This window comes from Triturus cristatus, chromosome 1_2, assembly GCF_964204655.1.
Source record: "Triturus cristatus chromosome 1_2, aTriCri1.1, whole genome shotgun sequence".
Taxonomy (NCBI): Eukaryota; Metazoa; Chordata; class Amphibia; order Caudata; family Salamandridae; genus Triturus; species Triturus cristatus.
Genome location: NC_140580.1, coordinates 920,078,793 through 920,092,654, shown reverse-complemented (window position 1 = coordinate 920,092,654; position 13,862 = coordinate 920,078,793). Strand labels below are relative to the sequence as shown.

At 42.5% G+C, this 13,862-nt stretch overlaps 1 protein-coding gene across 1 annotated transcript in view; it reads right to left on the bottom strand.

Annotated features, from left to right (window-relative positions):
* The window catches only part of TMEM201 (transmembrane protein 201), a 293,795-nt gene that overhangs the window by 267,737 nt on the left and 12,196 nt on the right, over positions 1–13,862 (bottom strand). Inside the window, exons 2-3 of the mRNA XM_085609763.1 lie at positions 12,916–13,036; positions 1,121–1,315 (exon numbers count right to left, since the gene is read on the bottom strand). Of these exons, the coding sequence (XP_085465889.1) occupies positions 1,121–1,315; positions 12,916–13,036 (316 nt within the window). The remainder of the gene's footprint in view (positions 1–1,120; positions 1,316–12,915; positions 13,037–13,862) is intronic.

Sequence of the window (13,862 nt, the reverse complement as noted above, 5' to 3'; positions counted from 1 at the left end):
GTACTAGAATAGGACACATAAGGCCGGTAACACCCGGTTGGGAATTGGGAAGGGCCCTAGACTGCCTGGTACACTTGCACTGATCTCACCGTAATACTGTATAGAACTGTGAAACCCACATACGAGGGCCAAATGATTAGCGTAATGTACGAACTAGGTGCATTCGCACCATTAGCTCCAGTTTGTTGCATGCTGTACGATGTATTGTTCACTGAAATGCTAATAAAAATTGTACATAACAAGAAAAAATCCTATTTGCTTATAAAATAATCATAATCTGTCATGTCTGTGTAAAACAATACTGTAGTTCAAAGGAATAGCAGTTTATAATAATTAGAAATACGTGATTTGGCTTTTCACAAAGCAATCTTCTCAAAAACACCCTCTCTTCTTGCCTCCAGCTTTAAATGGCAAGCTCCATGCTGTCCCACTCTTTCCATATCCTCTTAACCAGCAAGCATTGCACCAGATATCGAATCTTCTCCACTATTGCATCTAAATCTGTGTTGCGAGTTGGCAATCAACTTTTAGATAGGACCTTAACACCTGGCTCCTTCCTATTTATAGCTTTCCCTCCATAAGTTAGTATGTTATGGCGTTGTAGTTCAAAGCATTTTAGGCAATAGATAGCCTTACAAATACCACTTAACATAATGTACTGCAATTCCATGCTAATGGCTATACAATACTCTTTACAAACTAAACAAACAGTGGTCGTACCGCTTCTGAGACGTAGTTGCGAGGCATTTTATTCTGTTGCAAATGGAATTTTAACTCCCGTTTCCGTACATGCTGGTCAGTAGTAACAGTTTAAAGTCACATGGTAATAGCTCTGCACCTCATACAGAAGGGAGCAAATGGTGGTGTTGAGCAACTATCATAGTGCGGAGGATCATCCACTGCCATTTAATCTAAGCGTGAGCAATGTTACAACATACATCAAGTAGGAGGTCAGAAACCAGTGTATTCCTGGTAAATCTTCTGCAGGCCAATGCTGCTCTACCACAACTTAATTGCCTTGTAACTCAGACTCTCGCTTAATAAAGTAAAGGTGAAAAAAAACATTTGCACACTTGATAAACATTATATTATTACGCACCCAGCATCAATAGCATCTCACCTCATCCCTGGGCTGGAACGATGCCAATTGCCTGATCTTGGTGGTCTGGTTGTTGCAGCATTTCTTGCACAGGAGAAGATGGCTGTTGACCCACTGCTGGGGCTTGGCAACATCACAGAAGCTAGTTTCTCCAGACACTACATGGTTGAGGTGCTCCATGAACTGAGCTGGGATTGGCTTGTTATAGTCTCCATTCTGGGGAATAATAATAAACAAAATACCAATAACCTTAACCACAGCAAGAAATTATATGGACAAAAATAATAAATATGACGTTTGGGGGGGGGGGGGGGGGGTGAATAGACCAATAGAACAGTAGCTTCCTGCCAACACATTCTATTCGCCCAATAATCATGATGTGAAACAAGGAGAGATCTGGAATATGCTGGAAACCATTCTCCGAATGTGCAACACAATCCTGGTCAGGCTTAGACATGTAGGACAACAAGGGCATCAGAGTAATGGTCAGGAACAGTACTGACAGTTGACACCTGAATGGTGCTGGATTTGAGCATTGCTTCTATTCTGTATGGAATTTTGTATTCTCTGTATTGCAGGCGAACATCCTGGTTGTTTTGGTTTTATTCATTTAAGTGTTCGGTTTTTGAAGAAAAAAAAAAAATATATATATTACACCAAGCAACATTAGCAGCGCTAATAAAAAACATTGATAGAATTTTAAAACAGTCTTTGTTTCTACGTCTAAAGTGCAATTAAAAAAATTCTTTTAAAATTGAAAAAACAATGTCATTAGAAAAACCCATATATAAAACAACTGATTTTCTTAACAAGTTTTTTGTATTGTTCCAGTAATTCTAATAATCTGTATGGGACTCCGTAGGATTTTGACCAATTTCCTTAAAATACAGGATTTAAAAGTTTTACCCCCCTGCAGACTAGGGGGATTGAGGACCCACCAAGCCAGGTGGTTACTGCTTCTCTACTTGATCGAATGTTCATGTAGTTAAATATTTCTTTTAAGAAAAATCTTCCTTTCTTTAAGTAACTTTGGGCATGCGAAGAAGATATGTTGAAGTGATTCATATTTATTGCCACACAGTCTGCAGTCTCAGTTTTGTCTCTGATCTTTCCATGGAGGGATAATATCCTTTGTTTCACACATTCCGAAACGCATTCTCATGAATTGGTGTTTTAAGGTTAAAGAGAAATAAGCTGATAAATATTCCTGAGGCTTCCTTGTGCCATATGAGCTGATCACCGTCCAGGCGTGACGTCTTTATAATAAAAGTATTCTCATCTGCTGAATTTGACAGGAGTTTTATTGTGGAATTGATTGGTTTGTTAAAGGCCTTTTTCCCATAGCGGGCGTTCCAAATGTCTTCAGCACAAAGGACCTCTATCACCTGGTTTAGATAGCAACCCCAGGATCCTTGAATTTTGTTTGCTTTTTGATTATCTATTTCTTTCCAGCACAGATGGTCAATGGGCCTGATTTCAGATGCACGCAACCTCCAACATAGTTTGATAAATGCACCTTTACTCCGGAATATTTGGTTTGGCAGTCCGAACTCAAGACGCACTTGGGCAGCTGATGCACTTTGCTGGATGTGGAAGAGGTTTTTATAAACTTTTGTTTGCATTTTATTCAAGGCTGGGATTTCACGACCCCTCATTATTTCGGTGCCGTAGGATACTGTTGGCATTAACTGAGCTAGCATGCCAGGTAGTAGGGTGCCGTGGAATGGACAACTTAGTTTCTTTTTTAGTAGTTTAAAGCCATATATGAAGTTTTGTTCCTCATTGCGGGTGAGCTGCGATTTATAACTCAATTTTTGTTCCACCTTAAATCCAAGATATTTGTATGAGGCAACTGCCTCTACTTGGTTTCCCTCGAGGTGCAATATGCGTTTTATATTTAACGTCCACTAGCTTACAACCTTCGTTTTAGATCGATTTAATTCTAGACCTTGCTCTTCCATGTATTTGGCTAATGCGCTCATTCCGCGTTGTAAGCCGATTGGAGTTTGGCTTAGTAATACAATATAGTCTGCATACTGAAGGCACCCGATTTCCTCATTGACAAACAATGGTGAATGGCGGTTAGTTTTCTGGAGGGCATCTTCGAGATCAGATGAGTAAAGATTGAAAAGTGTGGGGGCTAGCATGCACCCCTGTTTCAATCTGTTGTGAGTGTCTATTTTTCTTTGTTATCCTCGAGCCATCCCCTATTTTTACCCACGTCCAGGTGCCTGTGTATAATTCTCTGATGGCATTTAATACCTTTGTTGGGATACCCCCAACTGTCCAGTTTTTCCCCACAGTCGTTTCCGGGGTACACTGTCAAAAGCGGACTTAAGGTCCACAAAGAAGGCAAACAGGCGGTTGTTCTTATGTTTGGCTTTTTCGGCTAATAATGTCAAAGCTGTGAGATTTGTTAAAGTGCCTGCAACGGCCCTGAAACCGGTTTGTGACCTTGGGATGCAATAGTTGTCATCTGACCATTTTTTCAAATGGGTCAGCAAGCAGCTCGCATATAACTGGGCCTCAACATCTATTAGAGCAATTAGTCTGTAACTTGTTGGCTTTGTGGGGTTTCCACCTTTGAAAATTGGGTGGAAAATGCTACCCCTCTATCAGGAATGCCATTTGTCAAAAACAGCTCGTTGAAAAATGGCGTGAAATAGTGAGCCCAATGTGATACTTCTCCCTTGAAGAGTGCGTTAGGGATTCCGTTGGGGCCTGCTGCACCCTCTGTTTTTAGTTTCTTTACGATTGTTGTCAGTTGGTCTACTTCCGTTAACTTGTCGATGGTTTCTTGTACTGCGCTCCACCTGCTGTTGATTCTTGCAATGTGGCTAACTGGAATTGTTTTGAACTCTGGTTCTTTCACATTGAAGTTATGTGGGCTACCCATATGTCCTCATTAATCCCTGCATTTTGTTGTCTATTTTTCCCAAAAGCCAGGGAGTTTATCTGCTGCCCAAAAAAAAAAATCTGTTCCGTTGTTTGCTCGCCAGAAGCTTATTCCAAATTGTGACCCGGTATCTGATTTTTGCTTCACGACAGTTTTTCTTGTAATGTGATCTTCATTTTTTTAAGCTCACTTCTATCTGGTCTTTCTCCCTCTTTTAACTGGTTTGAGACACATCTAATTTCTCGTTTTTGCTTACATAATTCTGGACTGAACCAGGGGTGGTAACTGTTTGTCCGGTTTGGCTTCCTATGGTGATATTGGTGCTGGTGCCTCTTTTTATGAAGAAAACTTTCCAGTAGGGCACCTGTTAGATTTTCCCAAGCATTTAATCTCTCACCCTGTGCTGCTTGTAATAACTCCTTGTTTCCCATTTCCTTAAATCTTCCTTCTTTTGTTCCTGCTTGGAAGTAAACTTCAGCCATCACCTTCTCAATCCCAGTTCCTCTCCATTTCATTCTTTTTAGATTGCATGCATGCACAGGGCAAGGAGATTAGTTCTTTAGTTACTGTCAACCGAGCTGTAGTTTGCTCCAATTGCATGGTTTGTGGAAAATGATCGCTCTCTGTACGTGGCATAATTTTGAAATTTAACATCTTGCATATTACGTTTTCACTCACTAGGGTATGATCAATAGTAGAGCTTTTTATCCCACTTAGAAAGGTAACTGCTGCCGGTGAATCCTCTTTTGTATTTCCATGTAGGTGTTTGAAGCCAAGCGTTACAAAATTAGTTTCCCTTTTTGTGCTGGATCCCGGGGTTATTACGTAGATTTGTGTTGAAGTCACCTGTGATAATAAACTGTGCTTGACAGTATTGCCTCTGCAATGATATTATTTTAAACAACAAGTTCATGTGTTTGTCTTTTGTCTCCCTTCTTGTATGGATATAGACATTTAAGAGGATGAGTGTTGTCGATGCCACATCTGTCTTGTTATATTCCAACTTCGTTACGAGAACCCAATTTGTCCCTATGAGTAGTTTTGCCAAAACATCTGGGTTTTCTAAGCGACTTTCTAGGCCATGGGCATTCTAAGAGTAGATGTTAAGGAATTTTTGATTTTCGATCTTCTTGTATACTTTTGCTCGTCAGGACTGCATGTAGGAATGGTGTTGTGATGACCCCATCCTTTTTTCTTTAACCCCCCCCGCTTTATCATGTGGCGTTCCTCCGTGCTTCTTCCAGGTGGAACCATGGTTAGGGGCCGGATTATTATTAGATTTTCGAAAGCTTTCTGATTTGTTGCTGCGCCAATGGCTCCCCTTAGTAAGGATCCCTCTCTTTCTTTTGTGGGGAGAAGCGGACATGGATAACGAGGGGTCTTCATCCTTTGCAGTTCGATCCCCCAGGCCTTAAACTGTTGCTGATGAGACATTATATGGTCTACTATTTCAGGTGAAGACCAGGTTGTTACTGTTACCTCTCTCTTATCATAAACAGATGTGGTTTAAATTCGATTGATAGCAAGTTGGTGGAGTTGATATAGGCAATGTCCCGTACTTACTTTATCAATTTTAAGATCGTACCTCTATTTAAAGTGTCAAAGTTTCCTCTTGAGATGCAATTTGGGAATAACACTAGTTTGACTGATTTTCAACTGTTGCGAACTGGGGGTCATTGTCCATCTTTTGAGTTGGAAGAAATACTTTTTGTGGTCTTAAGTCTTTCACTAGCCTATTTGTGCGTTTCTCCAGCAGTGGCGGTGTACCCCCGCCTTCCTGCCTGAGGAGACTTCTCTGCCTCATTTCCTCGTGGGTTACTGCCCTATTTACTGGATTTCCCTCGGACTTGTCCTTCTGATGAAACTTTGCCAACCTGAATATTGTTTGTGGGTTCCGAACGCATATGTGCCCTGGGAGTTTGTATGTCCGAGGCTAACTCGAGGTATTGTTCGATTTTTGATGTGTGTGGGGGGTTGAGGGGGGGTTAGAGGGTGGGCCAATTGTTCGCACATTTCCGATAGGATCAGTTCCAGGGCTTCCGGGTTGCAGAAATACGGGTTTGAGTTCTGTTTTGTTTACGTTTTCCAACATACGAGGCCTTTTGTTCTTATGTTGCGAGAATAGGTGCCATATTTTGTTTTTTTGACCTTTTCTCCCTTTATTCCGTGCTTTTCTCAGCAGGCCAACTTTACCTCCACTGTTTATGTTTTTTTGTTGTCCTTAGGGAATTTAGTAGCTTTTCTCTTGGCATTACTTTAGTTCATTCCTGTTAAAATCGATTTTTTCCGCAGAGTGGGTTTGGTTTTTTGGAGCACTATTCACGTCTTCCTTCAACGTATCTATTTTGATGATTTTTATGAACGTTCCCTCCAAATCGCAGACTTTTTCTCTTGTAGATGGCATGGCAGGTTGTGCTCTCACTTCCATCAGTATGTCCGTCAATATTGTTGTTAAGATTTGTGGATTACCACCTGTCATTGCACATTGGCAGTTAACTTGCTGCGTATAATTATGCTTTTGGGCTCTTGTAATCAAATCGCTGAGTGTCTGTAGCTTCTTGTTGATTCCTACAATATAGGTTGCCATTATGTTTAATAGGTCCACTTGAAGGTCGTGTTTGTAAGCTTGGTGAAAAATTGCTGTTGAGATTGACTCCAATGTTGATAGTAAGACACCCCAGGTTCTAGGAGGGACTCTGTCCTCCACGTCTTTGGGGTTTGGTGTTTGTGTTGGGAGATAAATGATTACTCAGTACTGGATGTTGGCCCTCTAGTGGGTGCGAGATGTTGGTTTCCCTCGACTTTTTCATTGTGGTTGTAATCTGACAGGTTGATGACCTTTTGTCTAATGAAGAAGTGCTTCCTGCCTTACTCACTTCTATCCCTATTATTTGGGATTTCGGAGTTGACACAACCTCTCCATTTACTGATGAGGTCCGTGGGTTTTTACACTTTTGTATCCTCCGGTTATGCAAGGGAGATGTTGTTGCCGATAGTTCTATTAGTGGGTGTTCCAGCGCTTCCCCAGGGGCAAATCGATTTAATGGCTGCTGTTGCTGGGATTGATCCACTCTCTGCCCATGCTATTCCCCAACTACTGAGGTTTAAGGAGAAAAGGGTTTCAATAAAAGTTTGATTATGAACTACTGCTTCAATTGTTATTTTCCTTGCTGAATTTATTGCTGTATTTATGTTGACTGAACTTTTCTGGGTTGCAGAGTCCAAGAAACCTTCTTGGTTTCGTCCTTGCTTTCTGTCAGTGCTGTCACTTTCTGATTGAAATTCTGTTGCATTTCCTGATCAGGTTGCCATGTTGGTGCGAGAACGCTTTCGGTTACATTTTTCCTTTGTGGTATGGGACTGGTTGTGCTTCCCTTTTTTGTTAGTCCTTTAGCTATTAGGAAGTCAGTTATCTTATACCCCTCTTTCTTTTTACTGTCGGCCGTCGCTGCTTTTTTTACGGCAGCAACTTGGCTGGGAGATTTCTCCTCATTTGAGTCATCCAGGATTATGACTGAGTCCTGTAAAGACTCCCGGCTGTGGGAGTCTTGCCTTAATCTCTTTGGTTGCCTCGGTTTCCCTGATCAGCTCTGTTTTTTTCCTGAGCGCATTTTGAAGCCTTTGCAACCTTTTTTCCCTCCACTCCTTATCCTTTTATAAATACTAGGTAAGTCCTTACTTCTTGTATATATGATGTACCTTTCTGGTGTGTATATACTCAGCCCTTGACTGCTGTGTTGGGTTCTGAGGGGACCCCCTGGAGGCCAAATTGTACTTAGTCCGCAGTTAAAAAATGTTAAATGTCATGCCTGCAGGGTGTGTCTTTTCCTGGGGATGCCTCTGGTATCTAACCCTCCAGCACACCAAGCCGCCCTGTTCACTAGATACTAAAAGCTGTCTGCAACAGCCGTTTTGAAGCCCAACTATTGCTCTACCCCACTGCACCCCAGACTCACCACTCCCTCTCACTCCACAGCCTATCGCTTCGGATCAAGTAGAGTCCTGCCGGGGTCCAAGCGTTGTTCTAGCAGTAGGGCACGGTTGACGGGTGAGGCTGCCTGCTGTCAGCGTCTGTGTTGTCTGTGCTGTCCCTGGCGGTGGCTGGATTGCGGTCCGCTCCGCTCCTGACAACCACCACCTGGCTCCTCCACCGGAACGAACCTCACCGGGACCCCTCCTGGCCGGCGCAGCACCCGCCGAAGGTCCAGGGTAGAGGACCGAGCACACAGGACTCAGGTCGGAACTCGGCGGCAGCAGCAACGGAGCTGGTGGGTAAAGCCGCGCTGCGGCAGTCAGAGCGGGAGCTCCGCAGTACACTCCGAACGACGATGACCAGCTGAGTCTGCTCTCTCACGTCTGAAGCACAGAGATGGCGTTTCTGGTCATCTCATCTTGGTTTTAACATACTTCCAAGATAGTGTCACGCATGGGCGTGTATGACCGCTTTATCACGTGGTGTGAAGGGAGTTGATGTTTTCTTTCCCTTGAAGCATTGCCGGTCTGTTTTATCTTCTGAACACCTACCGCCAGCACCAAAGGTGAGCAGTGAGCTTTGCTATTCATTTTGTGTTTGCTGCGTTTTTTTCTTTTCAGTAGTGCCAATTTGTCAGAATCATGGGACAGTGAATTTTAATGGATGGGACTTTTTGCAACTTGTGTGTCCCATGAAAATAGTTCAGTACATCTGATTTCATACCTGGGGACGGTGCAGGCTAATTATGATCTTTTGCAATATCTTTTTGTAAAATTACTACATGCCTGTGTTGTCTTTTTCCATTCTCATGTCATTAATGTTGGTCTGTGCAAATGAAACACTATGGGTCTCTATGTGTGATATGATACCCTTAATCAGAAACAGCACATGTATATACAGTTTTCACTCTATTTTGATTTTCGTCTGCTCCAGAATTAATTTTTTTCCTATTGCCCACTGAAAGGCTTTAACCTGGTGGCTTTGTGGTAAATACGTAGAAGTATTGGTGTATTTTTTTTAATACTATGCAAGTACAGTATTACTTGTATTCTCATTTTGTTGTGGTTACCCCCCCTCCTCACTTTTTGCTTCCTGTTTACCTGGAGGTATGACGCAGTTGGATCCTCTTGCCCCTATGAATTTGCCTGTAAGTTTACAATGGCAATGAAACATGTTGGCCGCACCCAACACCATGGTCTAAACATGTACTCCATTTTTAATCAGGAACCTGGGGAACATATATTAAAGAAGCTGAGGGATGCCACATGGACTCATTTTTAAATTTCTTTGTTGAGAGTAAGGGGCTAACAATCGCACTTTGAGGGCCCTTTTACATTTGTATGCAAAGGAGAGTGATGTAGGAGTCTAGCTTGGAATAGTTCATTACATTCATAGTATGGATGTATACACTTACACTATATGGATTCTTCCCGCTTAAATAGGAAAATGCTAATAATGTTGAAATGGTGAGTTCAAGCCAACAAGCTCCTCCTGGTGGTTGCTTCAGTGAGGAACTTCCATTTTTTTTTCCTCATCTGCCTTGTTATGGAGGGGAATCCGTTTGTTGACATCATGTTGTTCTATATACACCCTTAATGTAGATTGACCAAGTTTCATCAGAGCTGCACGGGTTCCTAGAGTTGGCCGGGTTCACAGTAGCCTTCCGACATTCACTTGTATTTATGGGGTGTGGTGCACTGAGGTTAGTTTTTTGAGCCACAATTTGACAGTACTGGGGCAATGATACTTGGGGAGAGGAGTTGGCCTGACGGCTAGGGCGCTCGACCTCAGACCTGAGGGAACTGGGCTTGAGTCTCGGTAATGACGCTGAACATCCTGTGATTCTGCGCAATTCACGTAATCTCCCCGTGCCTAACAAAAAATGAATGTGTGCCCTCATGTAACGTAACTGGTGCTATGTAAAGCGCTCGGATACCCGATTGGATTCGGGTCAAGTTCGTGCTATATAAAACTCTGCAAAAAATAATAATGATGTCCGTCCGCATTCTTGGGCAAGCATCCCCCCACCCCTATCTTCACAAGCGCCTCCCAACTCCACGCTCCATTTTCTAATATCCTAATCCTCCAGAAGCACCCTCAGATCTGCTCTTTTTCCTACTTTTTATAGTAGAACTCACAGTCTAAGAGCTCCCCTGTCAAACCATTTCACAAGAAGGGTTTCTCCTAGCCAGAGTCATGAGAACATACCAATATTGGAGACAAAGACTAACCTGAGGCAGAGGATGTGCAGGGAAACTTACAGTGAAACTACAGTTGGTTAAATGCCAGACTAAAGGAAAAGGGGCTAGAAAAACAAAACTGGAAGAGAAGACTGTTCCTTCAGGTACAACAAAATATCGACCAGCAATCTGGAGACTCCTAATATCAGAACAAAATGTGGGAATTAACATGCTCAACTAAGTTTGAATAGTCAGCAACAATGGGTGTATACCACACAATATATGCTAGCAACCTGTCACTCATACATTATATGGTATACGATCCTTGACCAACGTAGCCACTCTTCATCACATCTTAGCTAACTCAAGAACATTTCAAAGGTGACATGTAACTAAGGCATGAAAATGCTTGCTTGCAGATCCTAGGTGGACAGTTTAGAGTATTTATGAACTATTTCTTCAAATCATTTACAATGGCTGGTTATGTACAGTGCACACACTGAGCATGCTCATTAGGTGAACCTTTTATGGCATTTATGCTGGCTGCCTGGAACTATAGCAGACCAGATGTTGCTGCAGTGGCCTATACAGGTAACGGTGTGCATTCTCTGATCCTGGAGGAATCCTAGAGAGCTGCTTTCTGGCCCTCTCCAACCAGTGCATACAGTAACATCATTCCTCCATCACTACTGTCCCAACAACCTGGAATTTTGGACAACAGTAGTACAGAAACCGGCGAAGAGGCTCCATCGTAATTTGACCTGCAACTTAGAGATGTGTTTGCTGGGGTTCTTCTCTGCATGCAAGTCAGCGGTGGGCCCGGTGGTACCACAATGGGAATCCTCAGTTAAAGAATGGGCTAGGGCAAAAGAATTACCACTGTGGAGGAAGGAAGAAAGCGGGTGGGGTAGGGGGTGCAGGGTGGGGGGGGGGGGGGTTTGAGGAGACGCCCCATAGCGCATCTATGGATAGAGGTGCAGGATTACTGAGAATCCAGATGATTTGGCTGCACCCTGCTCCGACGATTCAGAGGCGGGAGGTGAATCGCCTGATACATAGACTACACAATGCCCTTGTAGGTGCTATTTGCTACCTAGTCTGAGGTGGGGGACCCACACAGGGGACTGTGTACCACATCGTGAGTTGGCCTGTACTTCTCTCTGGTGGTTTGCGACTAGGCAGTCTTTCTGACTGTAAGAGAATTTCTGCATGGCCTCCTAAGCCCGTACGTGGCTATTAAGGGATTCGATAATCACTTAGACTCACAATTAATTGTTTGGTTATGGTTTAAGGTATGTTCTGTGTCTTATTGGAAAATGCATACTGTACAAGATTGTTCTGATATATTGTAACACGAGTGGGGGGGGGGGGCGGGGGGGGGGAAATATACCTTCCGAGACACTGTATATCTATTGGAACATAGAGACCCAAATGCGACTATTACTAATCTTTACAGATGTAGACTGACTCCACATCGGTGTAGTGGATCATACTTATTGAAGAGTCGATATATTATATGTACATTTGGATGTGAGAAACCCTAAAAGAGATTTTTTTTAAATACGTTTATCACTTCAGAGTAATGCCTAAAGAGCTTCTACAATAACAGTACCTATTTTGTAGGCCTGGGGGGTTAATCCAGTCACTGGTGAAGGGACTCAACATCATTTATCGTGAATGGCTGTATACAGTAGATCGCTGCGAGTCCCTCACTTGTCTCTCCAGGGATAGTCTAGAGCATTTGTCATGACTGGTGCATCATCCAATGCTGCGGATTGTTCTGCTTCCCACAATGGTGACATGGCACTTTAACACCATTCCAAACAAGAACTATTCTTTCTACCCATCTACTAATGTGCTGTAGTGTCTCATAGGACAAATGAAATGCTATACAAATGTAATTAGAATACAATACAAGTCAATACATTGGTAGGTAAAGGAGCACAAAACACTTCGTAATCATAATGTTAAGTTTGAACTCAATGCCAAAGCTAGCATAGGCTAGATGGAGACTGCAAAACCACAAACCTCTGAGGGACAGTCGACATTAGAAGACGATAAAAAATCCTTAATGACCCATGCCACAAGATATCTACTGAAGGGGAAACCATTCCCCTCCCCACAGCTGCACATGGAGGTAGTTTGATCCAACAAAAAGAGCTCCTCCAACAGATAAACAATCAATCTCAGGAAACAGTTCGCCCATGAATCTAAAGCTGGTCCTAGCCAATGAAATGGCACATACTAGGCAAAGTAACACTCTAAAAGTAGATTTTAAGAACGGGCAAATGACTAGAACAAATATATGAAACTAAGATATCCACGTTTGCAATTCCTTTTTCAGGACGGCCTCCTGGAAGCCAAATGTATCAGGCCAGATAAACCATAACCAAGAGTCAGAGAATAAAGATTCATATTCTGAAAGCAGATTTTAACAAACTGAAAGATCCAGACAAAGATGACAAATATCAGTGATATGCTCAATTTACTAAACGTATATGTAATATGGAATGTCAAGTAATTTAAAACTCATTATGTGGGCCTCTTTCCACCATAGAAAACGCTTACTTTTAGGCAGGAGAAGCGTATCGACAGGAACACTCACTATTACATTTTGTGCCAAGAGTCCAAGACAAAGACAGCAACAGAAGGTGCAGAAATGCTTGAGTAACTGACAACCTAATAACCAACATAGTTAACACTTTTACAACAAACGTTTTTGCGATTGTTAGTTCAGATACTAGACAATTTTCCCTTTTGACTTTACCTCTTGGAAGCCATTATACTGCTCGCAGTTAGGACAGTCCCAGCAGTTCCGGTTACCGTAGGGGACTACGGTGTCCTGGTTGCAGAACCAACAGTTCACTGCTACATGGGTTGGTTTTCTCCTAAAGAATTGGAGGGAGAGTGAGAGAACTTAAGGAAAACAAAATCAAAAAGGAATAGAAAGTTAAATCACATCAAATACCAAGACTACACAACATTTAATAGGAGTATGGTAAACAAACCATCAAAAATAAAAACAGAAAAAAATTTTTTTAAACCCACACACAAAGCATAATTAACCGGTTTTACAGCTCAGTTTGTGACGTACAATTCACTGGGCCCTCAAAACCAAGCAGTTGTTTCCACTTCACTCTGGAAAGGTTAGTGGCAACTGGTGCAAAACCCTAACAAACATTCAACTTGATCAGACAATCCAGCGACTCATTTGTGAAAACAGGTGTTGAGTAAGGAACATGTGCCCTCGGACTTGGGGGACTCAAGTAAGCAATCGGCTCTTCAGTCTTCGAAGAAGAAAAAAAAAAAAACGAACAAATGTTTGCTGGACAGCTGCAAAGATGGGATACCAAGAACATTTATTTGGTGGACAGCCGCTTCCACAAGGCCTCATTCACTCTAAAGACTTGGGAATTCTGATATGTGGCTTTCTTCAGGGAAAAGTGCAAATAAAACCAGAATGCTAATAAGCAACCGGTGGAGGAAGACAGAAAAAAAAAGTCCCCTGCTTTTGAGCATTTATGGCGACTGACATGGCAGAGTGTATCCTTTTTTGGGATGCTAAATAAGACCAGTTCTCAGACCACGGCCGGCACGACTTAAAGGTCAAATCAAGCCAGGACACTGGCTGACGGAATACTCGTCTCGCCACCATCTAGATCTAGATATCTAATGTTACCTAAAGCTGAACCCAGCCACAACAGTTTTTTACTC